The sequence below is a fragment of the Pieris napi genome, chromosome 15, assembly GCF_905475465.1.
Source record: "Pieris napi chromosome 15, ilPieNapi1.2, whole genome shotgun sequence".
In the NCBI taxonomy this organism is placed as follows: domain Eukaryota; kingdom Metazoa; phylum Arthropoda; class Insecta; order Lepidoptera; family Pieridae; genus Pieris; species Pieris napi.
Window position 1 is genome coordinate 7,336,800 of NC_062248.1, and position 15,768 is coordinate 7,352,567.

The following is a 15,768-nucleotide window of genomic DNA, read 5'->3' on the forward strand; positions in this document are numbered from 1 at the left end:
ATAATAATACTATAATGCAGGGGTACAAACCTAAATGGGTCTTGGCCTCAGATTGTATTCGTCTAATCAATCATTTTTATTTTATAGATAAGTAGGTATCTTACATATTATGTCATATATTTTTGGGTATAAAATATGAGGTTTCTTACGATCTTCCTTCTACGCCTTCATCGTAGGAGCGCAATTGCGCACATAGAAATAAAAATCCATAGGTTATTCGAATGGACGACTGAGGTCATGGTCACTAACCTTATATTATTCAATTATTCATTTAAACATTAAAGCGTAAATCGTTTAATCCATCGACTAATTTATTCAAAACTTTGATAGAATGCAAGTTGACAGTGAATTTCAAGCTGCTGATTAAAATAACGTAGTGGGTTAAAACTAGGTCAATTCTATACAAATTTTCAAGGTCGTTTGAATGGCTACTTTTTGTTCGACCTGAAGTACGTTAACAAACTACAGTTCAAGACTGTAAAGAGACAAATATATTATATAGGGTTGTCTGTTGATTGGCGATATGAAAAGTAATACTTGAAAAAGCTATTCTTGCATGTTTAATTTATTAAGGATATACTTTTTTTATTATTCAGTAGATGATGAATGTCGAACTATAATGACGCAACATTGATATAAAATCAATATACCATAAAAAGTTACCACTGTTACAACCTCAAACCCGCACAGACTATAAATCTAATATATAAAATTCTCGTGTCGCGGTGTTTGTAGTTAAATTTCTCCGAAACGGCTTGACCGATTCTCATGAAATTTTGTGTGCATATTGGGTATGTCTGAGAATCGGACATCTATTTTTCATCCCCCTAAATTTTAAGGGTAGTTAAATTATTATTTTTTTTATTTTTAAATATTTTTTTTACAGCATTTATAGCATTCAAAAATACATACAACCCCTAATTTTCACCCCTCTGCGTACAATCCCTATTTTTTATTATAAATGATATACAAGGCAAAACGACGTTTGCCGGATCAGCTAGTACCTATATATTTTACAAGAATTATACAAATATGTTAGTAAAGTAACACACATTATATAAATTATGTATCCCCAATAACCACTATTTTGCTTTGCCAGGTACTGACGATGAGAATCACGAATACGGCTACATTACTGCTTGGGGCCCTCGCTTCGACAAATTGGCTGACCTCTACGGACCCGAACTTGACGAACAACTGTAGATTTGCAAATAGTTCGATTGGACTTCCCGCGCCTAAACACATCGCGCAGTTTAGTCAATTGTCTCCCTTATTTTAACTACGACGGAGTGACGCAGCATTTTTGTTACAGTCTAGGCAATTCGATACGCACCTGTCGCGTGGGCTGTGCTCACTATCAATTATTTAAATTTATTAAACGTGTTAGCTTAAGAGCGTTGACGTACTCTACGTCGCTACGTATAATCTTCACCAAATATTTGATATAAGTTTTTATTCGTGTTAGCCATAAATATTATGAGTCAGTATTTTATTGGAAGTTGGAATAATGGATTTCTGCTGGAGGGCCATAAGCGAATAATGGGTGTTTGTAGATAGTGTGCTATAAATGTGAATAATTTATACGAGTATTTTGTAAGTCCGCTTTACGTGATATCTCTCAGCTTACGGCCCTTCCGTAATAAATCGATACCTACTATGAAAATATATGTTATATTTTATATTAATAATAGTATTTAATAAAATTCGTATAGACGTCGAGTTTATAATGCTCATTCGGTATGGAATAATCGCCGGGGGATGTACATATAATTATTTAAAAACCTACCCCTATTAGTTTTAATAATAATCGACAACTCTATTCGAATTCTTTTTAAGTGTACAGTAACTGGTGTTCCTCTCCGAAAGTCTCCATTTGTAGCGTAGTTGTGTAGATTACCTGTAAGCCCGCGGGCTCGTTGAGAATTAATAAAATACGTAGATTATTGGTGGGGTGTTACTGTCGAGCGTCGTAAGAGCGACAACACCAGAGGTGTTTGCGAGTGGAGTGATTGAGGCACGCAGAAGTCAGCCGTCCGCTACTCACCAGACCCAACGCTCTCTCAAGCCTATGATCGACGGGCGAGTAAGACCGTGGTTTTAAATACCGACGAACCTGGCTCGCGGCTCGTTGGTGCTGATCGATTAGCAAGCAAAACAGTCGCATGTCTTGTTCTCTTTCCGACACGCGGTTTTGCATGGCGAGCCGAGTAAAAAATATAGCACGACGACGAGCCGCGAGCCAGGCTCGGGGGTATTTAAAACCGTGGTTTTGCAATGATACACCGGCGAGCTTTACCGACGAGCCATAAAACCGCGGTCTTACTCGTCCGTCGATCAGGCCCTTCAGCTCTGTCTCAGACAGTAACGGACGAAGGACTCTGCACGGATATGAATGAGACAGTGCCAATTTATGCATACATGTCGATGCAGCTAATATGATAAGTGTTTGCACTTTATTTATTCATATATTTACGTAATTTAGTCGCACCTAGGAAAATATCAATAACTTACTAAGAGTGTTGTGCTAGATTTATGTTATCGATTTTGACGTGAGATAGTCGACGGAACCGTTAGAAGTCACTAATTTAAATTTAATTTATAAGAATTTATAGTAAAATTAAAATTATTAAAGGTTTCGCAAACACTGTCTCACTTCGACATCGAATTAGGATCAGTGTAAATTTTAGAATATATTGATTATTGTGTTAAAATGACTGATTTTTATTATGCGTTTGAAAGCCTAAGATTACGTAGACTCGGTTATTTCTTTACCTAATACTAATATAGACTCGAACATCTACTGTAAGAACACTCTAGTTTGCACCCAAGACGAATATTCAGGTCTCAATAAAGCAATTCTCGTTAATTACTATTCTTGTAAGTAGACGTTTAATAGTTAGTCCGAGATTGATATTCTAGGTTTTATTGTTCTTTTAAAATATCATTACACTGCCAGTAATCATAGACGAAGTACGATAGGTTTTGGTCCGATTTTATATTTTTCTCGTATACATTAATATTGTAATTACCTACATTTAAGTTTTTGAACTTTTTTATAATGAACGTGATGCTCCGCTTTCAACTGATTCGTGCTATGAATGCACAAACTCTTGATTTAAGCTCTGCGTTGTCTCGAAACGTGTACCTTTACAATTTACTACGTTTATACCAAAGATACTTATGGCTGTATATATCCAATGCTGTTGTCAAGTTTCCAGCAAATTACTGTTTACATTAAAGCGAAATCGTTTGTGTTCAGAATTTATGCATGAGTAACGTTCGTTGCAGCTGCCGCGGCTTTTAAAGATAGGTACACACGACGCACTCTAGATAATATTTTGATAATTACAGTAAGTACACTAATTAAGACGGCAGAGCACACAATTCCAGTACAAACAATGAAATGCGGAAATGACATCGTACACCTAATTTTATTTTAGACATTAATGAAACCTAAATAGTTATGTTTTGTTTCAACTGTGATTATTTAGTTGTACAACTCTAAAATTACATAAAAGAATAAATAAAGTATGAAAAATGCCTAGTGTTTTATTTCTAACCTCCCTTTTCGTTTCTCTTTTGATCTTTCACTTATTACTTAGAAAGAGAAAAGTAAGTGAAACAAAGAAAATGCTTCCAATGTTACAACTACTATAAGTTATTGTTTTACCGTGCTCTTATTTAATTACTTTAAAACATTTTTTATATTCACAGTTATTTACAAAGTTGATGCAGTATTAGAGTTCTGTATGTATTAATTACATTTTTACTGCTGCAAGTGTATCAAGTAAAAGTAAATATATAAAATAAAGGTAGTATTAATATTGCTACATATCTATAACTGATTACAATAGAAATAGTTATCTATCACCTTTAGGTAACTGTCTCTCGTTGATCACGAATACAGAACTCATAACGTCATTATGTAAAATAATTTGCGATATTATATGTTAAAAGGTAGGACTGGAAAAAACAAAATTATGTTTGTTTTATGTTAGTAGTCTCTTGTACTTACTACGGAACATACCGTAAGGCAAGATTTTAAAATTCAAACAAGACATGAAGTTAATAAGCTAGCTAGGGTATTATACGGAATTTCGAGATTCCTAAGAGCTAATTAAGACCATACGTATAAATATGGATGAAAAGTAGTCGAAATTCTACGTTCATGAATAATATACCGTAATACAACGTTGTTTATTTTGTTTTAATTCATATACTATGCATTCATGTGGAAAGCTTTAAGACTTACAATAAACCTCTTTTGATCTAATGCTTGAAAATCTTTCTGGTCTTGATGCTAGAAACGGTTCTTGGGCGCATTCATAAACGGGAAATAAAATTTCTGATGATCTTTGATATTAATAAATTTTTATGATGATTCTTATTGATTTTCTGATGATAAATAAATGTAGCGTGTAAATACCTAAGCCGAAAGCTATTTTTTAGTTATCAACCTGGATTAAATTTCCGGCAAAAAATTAATTGCTTTGGTTGGCACAGAATGTTTTTAACAAATAAGACATCAATAAATCTAAATGATACCATAATCCTTCTTTCATATCCTGTTTACGGGAAAGATATTGTAATTTATTCATTCTCAGTCATATTTGAGTCATATGTTCATTTATTATTAGTTCCTCTGTGGTAATATAATATTGATCATGAATACATTCTTCATGCCAATTGTGGTTACGATACTTTAATCAACAACTTTGGAAATACTACCATAAAAAGGTTTGGGCTCCTTGCACATTTAGTACGTCACACATTCGATACTATTGTCTATTTCTCTTACATTAAAAATGAAATTTCTCGATTTCGCAAATATCTGAATACCAGTAGCATGTGTTGCAAAGAACGCAGACAGAAACGTTTCAAAGCATCTACAAAATGCAACGTACGTGATATCGACACTTGCAATACCGACTTGAATGTGTATTGTTCGCAAAATAACTACCGAAATTCATATGCGAATGTTGGAAGAAAACGCTCTCTTTACAGTTTCGCTGCAGAGACAAAGAATTAACAGGAATTACTGAAAGCGTCAGTTAAAACGTACTATGTACTATGACACTGCTGAAATGTTTATTTTTCGCTCTTTATTTTACTTAGCTTATTTATTACTCGGCTTTGGCTGTATAAACTGCGTATAGTGTGTCAAATAAATTCCCTTAACCGCTCAGCCAATTTGAGACGAAGAGAGAAAAGAGAAGGCTACCTTATATGTCTAGCTCTGTTATAATTTGTATGATATACAGAAATTGAATGCACCTTCCTGTGTTTACCTAACCTTTCTTATTTTCAGAAAATCTTAAAGTAAGTAAAGGCCGTATAGGTACTGGTTCGATACAATCTTAGATGAATGAGTACAATGAAGCAACAGTGCTACTGTTGATACAGATAATTTGATAAATCATGTCCTGATTGTTCATTGCGTTTCAGTCGAACCAGTCTAGGTCACTAGACCAGATCACTAGTCAACTCAGTCGAGTTTTTTCAAGCTAACTTAGTGTGTTCACACACTAAGTGAAATTATCTTGAGAGTTTAAGATAATTGTCATTTCGCAGACACATTCCACAAAACTTATATAACACTACCACTCGGCTGGATTTAAATTTTATTTCGTGATTGGTAAAGTTTTGTTGCATTCAAATAGCTGTTTAAAATAAGCTGCGATGAAATTGCGTGCATTTAATTCGTAACCACATGGTAATGAGCAAATGCTTGTCGAATTTTCTGACCGATATCATATATAATAAATAGTATGGCTATTAAACATATTTATATTAATTATCAGTATTAGCTTAGTTTTTAAGCGTGTGATTCCAACGCAAGATATTGGGTTTGAATTGAAGGAATGATTGAATTCGGCCAAGGAAGAATTCGTAAGGAAATTGACATACAAAGAAGTTCAAGCACTTGAAATATGAAATAATGCAAAAATTTATGTGCCCCATGGAGCACCACCAGCACTCTAGGCATATAGATATCTTCATATATCTCTATCGAATATTTTTATAGAATTGTTCAATCGGTATATGTAGTAAATAGTTGTCTTTTTAAAATTTTAGTGTCTCTGTGTTGTTATCGAATTTCTATCATAGGATGAAAATCTTTGGTAGCGGTTGGTACATATCAGGAATAACGAAATAAGATCGTCCAAAATCATTAAAGTGCTATTAGTTCGTACTACGTTCAATTACTAGCAAAATACTTGCTTTGCCAAATTCTACTATCGCGAAATTAGCATGCCAAATATTATATTTTTTAGTAGCATGTAGCTATAAAATTAATAAAGATAAAATTAAAATCAATTAAAACTGTTATAAATCTTTAGTCTAAATAAACTGAAAGTGTGAGATGAAAAGTTGAATAAATAATAACAGAGAGCGGCTTCACGCAAGCTTCGAATAAAACTCCCAACTTTAGCCACAATAACTTGCACCCACCAATTAGATGATTAAACTCTACGTCGAGTTCTCGGTAATTGGCAAGTCTAGGCAATATTAAACTTAAATTTATAACATTTAGGATCCAAGGATCGCCTAACTAATGTTCAAAAGACTAGTTTAAAAGGCATTCAAATACATGTATTTCTAAAATTAAACAGTCTAAACAAGTGGCGCTACGACCTTTAAACGTCTGGGCCTCAGATTACTGTATGATTCGAGAATTTGTTTTTTTCTAATAGGCAGTTAGGTGACAGTTAAGCATAAAAGCTGGCACACTAATTTTTAGAATCGAGTTTTAGCTTTGTCAAAACACATTTCAGATCCGTGTTCATTTCGTCTTCGGTATTTTCGGTTGACCAATCACAAACGGTTTGTTTAAACCAATTTGAGCTAATTATATCAAGTATTAGACTAAATACTGAAATAGTTACTAATGAATCGCATTGTTTACAAATCTGTCGTTTACCAAAATAATCATTGCATTGCACGTCTACTATTTTCCCTATTTCCCCTAGTTTATTGTTTTCGCTATTCGATATAACCTCTAGATTAATTAACCTGCTATTTTTACTATAATATAAATTAAGCAGCATTCCAAACGAAAACTGAAATATAGTTTTAATTGTTTTGGTTTGTAATACATAAGGTGAAATTACTGAATTCAAATAAGCTCTTTAATCATTCAATAGACCACCGGCACTTTATAAGGCATTACAGAGAATAATATATAGTAAGCCCCATTCCAAGAGAAATTGCGCGGAAAATTTAACAACAAAAATTGCATTCTACAAGATTTAAATAACGAACAATGCAAATTTTGCATATAACATGTACGATTAACTTCATTTGGCTAACGTATACATAATGCGAGCATTTTCTTTGTGAATATTTACTTTACTGCGTTTCAGTTGGATTTTGCTTTGAGTTTGTAACATGCCAGAAATTGTGACCTGTAATTGCATCTGCAGCAATCGCCTACAAAGAGCAAGCTAGATTGTCTACGAATGTTTCCCAATGGCTAACTGCCGGCTAATTAGGTTCCCTACGTGCGTATAATCCATTTGGATACTTTTTTACCCACAATTATGATTATACGCTCTCACCTTAGAATTAATAAAAAGTTGCCTCCAGTTCCAAAGTCTTCCATAGTTTTATCTATATCCTTTTGCATAGATTTTTCGATAGTTATTTTAAAGTATTTCAATACATATCATATTACTTACTTATCATAGTGCTTGTGTTTCTCAATTAACGATAATAAATATCATTGTTAATATAATTATATTTTGTCAACAATTCGAATTTATGACTTGTTTGATCTACTGGCACTGTTGATGTTGTAAAAGTTGATACGATTTGCTTGGTAAAGTATCCTACTATCCCATGGTATCTTTCCTACTATGGTACCTTAATATATTAGTTAAAACATACTGTATACAATTTACAAACCTTTTTATTTGAATAGTGCAAATATCATACAGTTTTGTATATCAGTTCTAAGCGTATATAAAATATATTTTCAATGTCGTAATGAATAACATTTAGGCAGCAATAAAATACAGATATTCAGCGATAGTAGATTAAAATTTCAGCTTAACGCCACGAGTAGAGCGGCGCGGCTTAACGCACATCAATTAAGTTAATTGAATACCATCCGTTAGCGGATAACAAATGGTCAAACCAATTCAGAAAGTGTCAAATTATTGAACTATTTACATTATTTTCCTTTAATCAACCGTAATTCCGTAGACTACTAATTGAACAATAATTGGTACACTGTGAAAATGTAGTCAGGAGAACTTTCAATACGTTTATGTTAATTTCGTGTAACATAATACTGTTCAATAGTACAAGATAACTGAACTTTATTTTCTTCCTTTGGTCACAAATTTATATATATCACAAAATATTAATATATTGTATTAAACACAGAAACAGCTTCTATAGTAAAAGAAGGCTAAATTATTACGATGACAATGTGTTCAAATGATCAACGCATGTTTTGATTAGACACTGGTTACTGTTGATTTATTATTAGTATGTAAAGTACTGAAACTTAATTAGTTTAAATTGTTACGAGATCGGATAAAAACGCCGTTATTCTCTCAGGTGTATTTTTAATTAATCAACGAGGAATTTATTTGCATTAAAAATACATAAATTACGCGGAACACACACTAAAAAGCCACCATTCATTTCCGTCCGTGACAATATAAAGCACATGATTATCTTAAAGGCACAAAGTAGGCTCCTTGAAGCGCTCATCGACTAGGTGAACTGACGACATCGTCAAGGAGGTTGGGTCCCAATTGATGCAGAGACGCCAGAGAAGGGCTTACAGGCGGAAGATGGAGGAGGCTTACGTCCAGAGATTTTAATATTTTATATTTTCTACTATTAACCATAAACACTTTTACTAGAAATAAATGATAATATTATCCTAAATTACTATCACTACGCTGCCAAAATATGGATATCATGGATTTATGATCATTCAGGCGCGACAATAGTATCAAATTATCGTTAGGTTACCTCTCTAGCCATATTCGCTGCTAACTGCTATTTGCAACCTACCCTGAGCTGCTCGATAATTTTGTCACATATACGTGCGTATATATTTGAACGTTTTAGTTTTACTTTACATAAATTTTGTATAGTTTGAGTATTCTATTCGAATGCTGCCTGTTAGGGCCTTCGTTTAGTAATACCTAAACTATTAAATTTAAGTATTATTTGTATTAAAGCGTTGGTTTGATTTAATCAAATAATCATTAAGTATTTAGACGTTTTTTTTATTTTATTAGAAAGAAAAAGAAATTTATGTAGCGGTGGAACACAAAATGGTAACAAATTTCTCCGTCCACTGAAGACATTTATTACAATAATATACAACTTAAAAATAATATTAACTAGATTAATTTTTTAATGATATCCTTTAATTTTTTTTAAAGGCATGATAATCAATCAATCATCATTATCTTAAAGTGTTGGTAAGTGTGGCAGTAGGAATATGGTATTGAGCCTGGGCCAAGTGTCGAGGTACACTTGACTGTTCAAGAGTAGTAAGAAAATTAAGATTATTATTTCTTATTAATAAATCAACAAATATCGATAGACCGATCGACTTTGTATATGTTTCGTAAGAAAGGTTAGTATGACCGTTAACGAACAATTATTCAGATTTAAAAAAAAGTTTTATAAATTAAAATTATTTACATATATATTACATACAAATTATTTACATTATTTTATTTTGTATATATTAGAGTCTTCGCTTAATCTCTAACAGATATTGAATAATAATCTTAATTCAACAAAAATCAAGATGTTTAGTCATACTTATTCCTGTCCTTTTTGATAGACACTAACTTACAATAAAGTAACTTACTAATTTTCAATAAGGCATTGATCTCTATTCATCACAACATTTAAAAAACTGATAGAATTTCTTACAACGGCGTAATATATTAGTTGAAAAGGGTGTATGTTTACTGTTTAATAACACATTACAACTCAGCGGCATTCATTTATTTCCATTTCGGTTTTAAAATGTATTTTTAACGTAAAATAAAAGAATAACCGCAAATTGGTTATCAAAAACGAGAAATATAGGTACAATGGGCAGGCCATTGTTTTTCTTCCGTTGCGCCGAGTGAAGCGGTTCGCACATGACCTACTAACGTGGAAAATACGTAGAGACCTCTGTAAAAAAATAATTTTCCCTTTTCATAATTTTTCACTCAATTAAGTAGGGAAGTATTAAAATTCAATAACTACTCATGTATTATGTTTAAAATTAAGCAAATAAAAGAAAATTTTATTTAAAAAAGTAAAATTTAACTATTATATCTGCAAGTAGGAATTTAATCACTCAAAACCATTTTATATATCTCATTATTCAACAAAACCTAAATTCTAAAGATTAAATGAGTGTCAACAATAGTTTACAACTTTCGAAACTCGTCTTGGAATATAAATTGGTTTTACATAAAATTAATTACCGTCTTCAGGCAAATAAGTCTATATCAAGCTTATCAAGACTATGCCTATCAAGCCTTTGTATATCAGTAGATATTAAACTATTATTAACGAATTTTTTTTTTCTAGAACAGGGGCCAAACTGGCAGAAGATTCACTTGATGTTAAGGGATACCGCCGCCCATGGACACTCTCTATGCCATGGCTCGCGAGTGCGTTGCCGGTCTTTTAAGAATTGGTACGCTCTTTCCTTGAAGGACTCTAAGTCGAATTGGTTCAGAAATACTTCAGTGGGCAGCAAACAAAATTGAGGAAAGAAGGTTAAAAATTGTGTATATATATCGGTGTATTTTAATAGACAACGCATAGAGCGCTTACGATACCATAGAAAAAATAAGAAATTCGAATAATTTAAAACGAAGGAATTGAATCATATCCTTAATAAAATTATTAAAACTAAAATTCAGTCGTTGGCAGTTCTGTTTGTAGCCCAATCGCATTAACGAGCTATTTTTTCGCAGATCTTGATTGCTTTAACCCAGTTTAAGGCAGACTTTCGTTTAATTTCGTTTTATATTTTTGAACCACAAGTGATCAACTATTTTAATATCGTAACACGCAATTAAACAATTAATGTTATACTGAAGCAAGCCATATTTGTGTTTGTACTTAAAATTTATTATTTATTTATTATAGAAATATATACATTAATTATCCTTACAGACTATGCTAATACAATAATGTCGAGAAACATTAAATGAAATATAATAAAGTACATATATAATTTACTAATTAGTAGAATTTATAGTGTATAAACAATTTGCGTAAGGGGTGTCAGGAAACTTGGTAAGTCACTTGATACATCACTGATAATTGCACCGATATGGGGACCTACAAAATTGTAATCATACCACAATCTCACATACACGACTGTTTTAAAAAAAACTAGGAAGACGCAACTACGCAAAGGAAATCGCCGACTTTTCTTATTATAATACTGAGCTTATTGCACTAAATTATAACAAAGCCTTATCAACACTTCCACGTGTGAAACGGTCCTGAGCTTAAGTTTGTTTCTAAATCATCTTTAGTTGAGATTGCAACTTCACACATACGATATTTATGCAAAGCTTATTAATTTGTTATGTGTGCAGACTGCGTTACTTTAAATCCGTCCTAAGTAAATAAATACATTTGCACATGGAGGGAAATCTGTAACAGTAACGTACTACGTAACATTTATTAAATATTCAATGAAATAATGGAATGGGCATAATTGTTAAGAGAATAACTAGTTGACGCCTTTTTGTGTGGAAATTTATTCGATATTGTAAGCATTACGTCATCATCGAGGGATGGTTCAACCCAAAATGGATTTTAGCATGGATCTTTTTCTTTAATGACAATTCGCCTTCCATGATGATGATTAGGTCTAAGACACTTTCTACTAGCTCATAGCACATTGTTCTTTCGCGGAATAAACATATTTTTATTAAAATGGGGTTTTCTGACACCTCTGGCACATCAATCAAAAATGTTTTGATTGATGTGCTATGATGTGTTACTCTATAGCGAGTATCTTTGATTTTATATTTTAAGTTAATTAGACGCAAGCATGATTCATAATATGAATGCCTATAAAAAATATAGATTGCCTTATTAGAGCTACCGTATAAATTTAAAATCCAATAAAACAGTACTGAAAATGCCCGTAGACCATTTATGTTCAATTATATTTCGTTATTGTCGATACAATTTATGTTGTAAACTGTAAATGAATAAACTGTATTTTATTGCTACTGACATTTTATCCAACATGCTGGAATTAATTAATTTTATGAATTGAAAATGTACAGTATTGATATATTTTAAATAATAATTAGGTAACGCACAGGTAATCATACATAATCTCGTCTCGTCTCGCGGTCTCGTTTAATCAAACATTTATAATTTTTTAACTGCTGACAGGGGCCTATTCTGAAGGTTTTTCGTGTTTAAAAATATTTAAAAATGCAAAGAACATACCTTTGTCGTATTGTTAAACTCCTCTCTCGGGTTTTATAAGTTGTCACCGAAGAGGTTCAAGTATACATATACAGTGGAATCTCGATAACTCGAACCTCGTTAAGTCGAAAAAAATTGGCATTCCTTTCCGCTGAACCCCTAAATATGTATCTCGATTATTTAGACTTTGTAACTCGAACAAAATGTTATGTCCCTACGAAGTATTGATAATACATATTTATACTCTATAACTCGAATTTCAATATTATAAAATTTAAAAAATTACATAATAATATAATATAACAATATAATATTGAAATATGTTTTTGTCTTGTACACGTGCAATGAATGGACATTCATAAAAAAATATATATTACAAAACTTAAGTTGAATTGTTATTCAAATTTTACTCTACAAATCGAAAAACACACTTAGAAATCGCGCCTCTGTAAATCATATGTATCCCGAAGTTCTTGTTAAGTCGAAAACTCGTAAGCTCGATTTTTTTGCTCGTTCTCTTGATATTCGAGTTATCGAGATTCCATTGTACATACTTTTATGTATGTACTTGAAGCTCCCCAGGTAAGTACTCCTTGTAACTATTATGTCCACACATTAATGCCAGCTAGGTGGCGAAAGACATCAAGATTCATTGGCATCCAACATGGGGCGAATCAGGTTAAACATATATCTCACGTATTTTACAAATTACCATTTATCAATAACGGACACTTATGTTATAAGTTATCATTTTTATTACTGCTCACAGCGTAAATTAATAAATATCAATCGTAAATAGGTAAACACTCTGTAATATTCAACTGCAATATACAGTTATTTTGCTTAATACTTCAAACGACTAAACTTGACTACTTAACTTCGAAAATTAGTTACAAATATTTCAATTTTATATGAAATTAGTAAATTAATAGACATCCGATAACCCACTTGGCGCGTAAAGCTCTCTTGTCTGCCAAAGTACTTAAGATATTATTACTGTATTGAAATTATACAAATATTTATAGGGTTATAATATGGCAATATCGCCATGGTGTAGTTGTTAACGCAGGTGGCGCACCAGCTCGAGTACTCTAGAACTTCCAATTGCGGTATCAAAGCCGATTTCGAGGTTTTTGTATGCAGTTTCGATGTAGTACTCTCAATATCCGTAGCGCTTTTGTACCAAGCTTGGGATGGCGCGATAATAATACTAAATGTCATAACCGCTATTTTTGCTCCATGTCAAGAATCGTACCAATCGTACCATGAAAAGCAGCCATGGTGAAAAACTTAGAAAGACGCCTTTCAAAGACAATGTAATAATATATCTAAAACACATCCAGCAGAGAATTAAGGCAAGCGGGAACGTTTATCAAACAGTTGTGAGTTGTGACCTCTCGTAGTTTAATTAAAATTTTAATTTATCGTGAAAGCAGCCGCGTATGGCGCGACCGAGACTCAGCGAGCAATTTACGCTTATCTATGGTATTTCTTATGATCATTTTCGAAGTTCCACTAATCAGTGTAACTTGATTTTAAATTACCCGATTCGTTTAATCACAAAACTGCTTTCCCAAATTATTTACATATTTTAAGGAGTTTATTTGATAGTTGTTTTTTTTAAGTTTACATATGTATATGAAATTTATGAGTTTGCTGCTTTGTGTTTTTAATCAAAATATAATCATTTTGCTTGTTAATTAATTATTTAATTAGCATGTTTAACAAACCGTATACTTCAAATTTTGGACATTAATAAGAATTCATAACAACTGCTAAAACTTATGTATCCTACGAGTCGGTACTAATAATAAAACATTTACTGTGTAAACAATTTATTTGCAGAAATTATTTTCATGCTTATAAGAGCAAGAAAATGGTCGCCGCCGGTCGGGATAACATTTTTGTTACTTAGTAAAATAAAAACGATTGAAGTGTGTAACATCAGTCTTTCGGGCTCTGTAAGCAAACAAGATTGATGACATTTTGATAAATAGGGATAGCAGGATCGCGTAAACACAAAACTTTTGCGTACTTAGAGATCATTCATACATTACAAACAGACTTTATGGTTCGTATGGTACGGTTACATTTTAATATGTTTCATTGATTTTTTTCCCTGATAGGCAAGTAGTGATCACTGATAAACCTTTTGTGCCAGACTCGTAGTCAATTTTTGGATTAAGAATGATTGCTGATGAACATCGGTCATCAAAATTTACTATGAAGGTCCAGCGGATTTATCGCCAGTACTTTGGCAGGTACTATAAATAATCATCGAAACAGGTATATTTACTGCACTGATAAACTCGAATTAATATTCAGGATTTAAAAACAGCTAATTTAAATTGGTATGGCATATATTCTTAACCTAGAAAAAAACCAAGTTTGAAAGAGGCTTTCTATGCTATTAAATTTTATAAATATATTTAATATTTATTTGTAAAATAATTAGTAAATTTAGGACTGTGTGTGATGTCGTAAGCTTGATAACTAAATAAATAAATAATATATTAGATGGAAACGTTGTCCTGAAAACTATGAACTTATTTTCTGTCTGTGTATACGATAAAAATTACGTAAGTAATCACTTACGCAAGCTCAGCCCTTTTAGTCTATTGATTGCTAACGTATTGCAAATTTAAAGGTAAAATTACTCAAACAATTTTACGAACGAATGAAATCTAGGAACTACTCTGATTTGTAGTTACACAGTTCTCCGAAGCTAAAATTTCATTTTAAAGGAAGGCTAGTAAAATTCCCCTTTGTCGTTGACGGAATTGTGGCCAACAATGCATCAGTTGGATACGAAAATTGAGAAATGGGAATACTGTTCCGTTTCTTTGTGCCACGGTAGGTATTTAGTTCTACTTTGAAATATATTCACGAAATTTTAAGGGGCAAAAGAAGTAGGTGGAGTAACTACACCTTTCCGTACCGCACTGTCGTCACAGTGACATAAAAGTAACATATTTTCTACTCAATTGCATTTTTACCAACTACATACATTTTGCATCAACGTAGTTTGAGAGCTATTTGTTAGTGTCTAGTTAAATAAATATGGAAAAGTTTACGTATCGCCGCATGACCTATATAATACAATTAGTGCAGTAGTAACTGTTGTATGGGGTTAATGAGTCATGTGATCATGGAGAACCATAAGCCAGCCGTGGTTATGTGTCCTTCAGGGGTATTTTTATAACATACTAGTGGACCCGACAGACGTTGTCCTGCATGATATTTCAAGCGATTAGTAAAGCAAAGTATGAAAGTACCGACTACAGCGCCATCTGGCGGGCTGATTTGTGTATCTAAACCATTCCCAGATCC

General features: G+C 32.5%; 1 protein-coding gene across 6 annotated transcripts in view; it reads left to right on the forward strand.

Moving 5' to 3' along the window:
• LOC125056539 (neural-cadherin) overlaps window positions 1–3,540 on the forward strand; it is a 286,418-nt gene extending 282,878 nt beyond the window's left edge. For all 6 annotated transcript variants that reach the window (XM_047659677.1, XM_047659679.1, XM_047659676.1 and 3 more), the window contains one exon: window positions 1,100–3,540. In XM_047659677.1, the coding sequence (XP_047515633.1) occupies window positions 1,100–1,203 (104 nt within the window). In that variant the 3' untranslated portion in view covers window positions 1,204–3,540. The remainder of the gene's footprint in view (window positions 1–1,099) is intronic.
• Window positions 3,541–15,768: the final 12,228 nt, after the last annotated feature.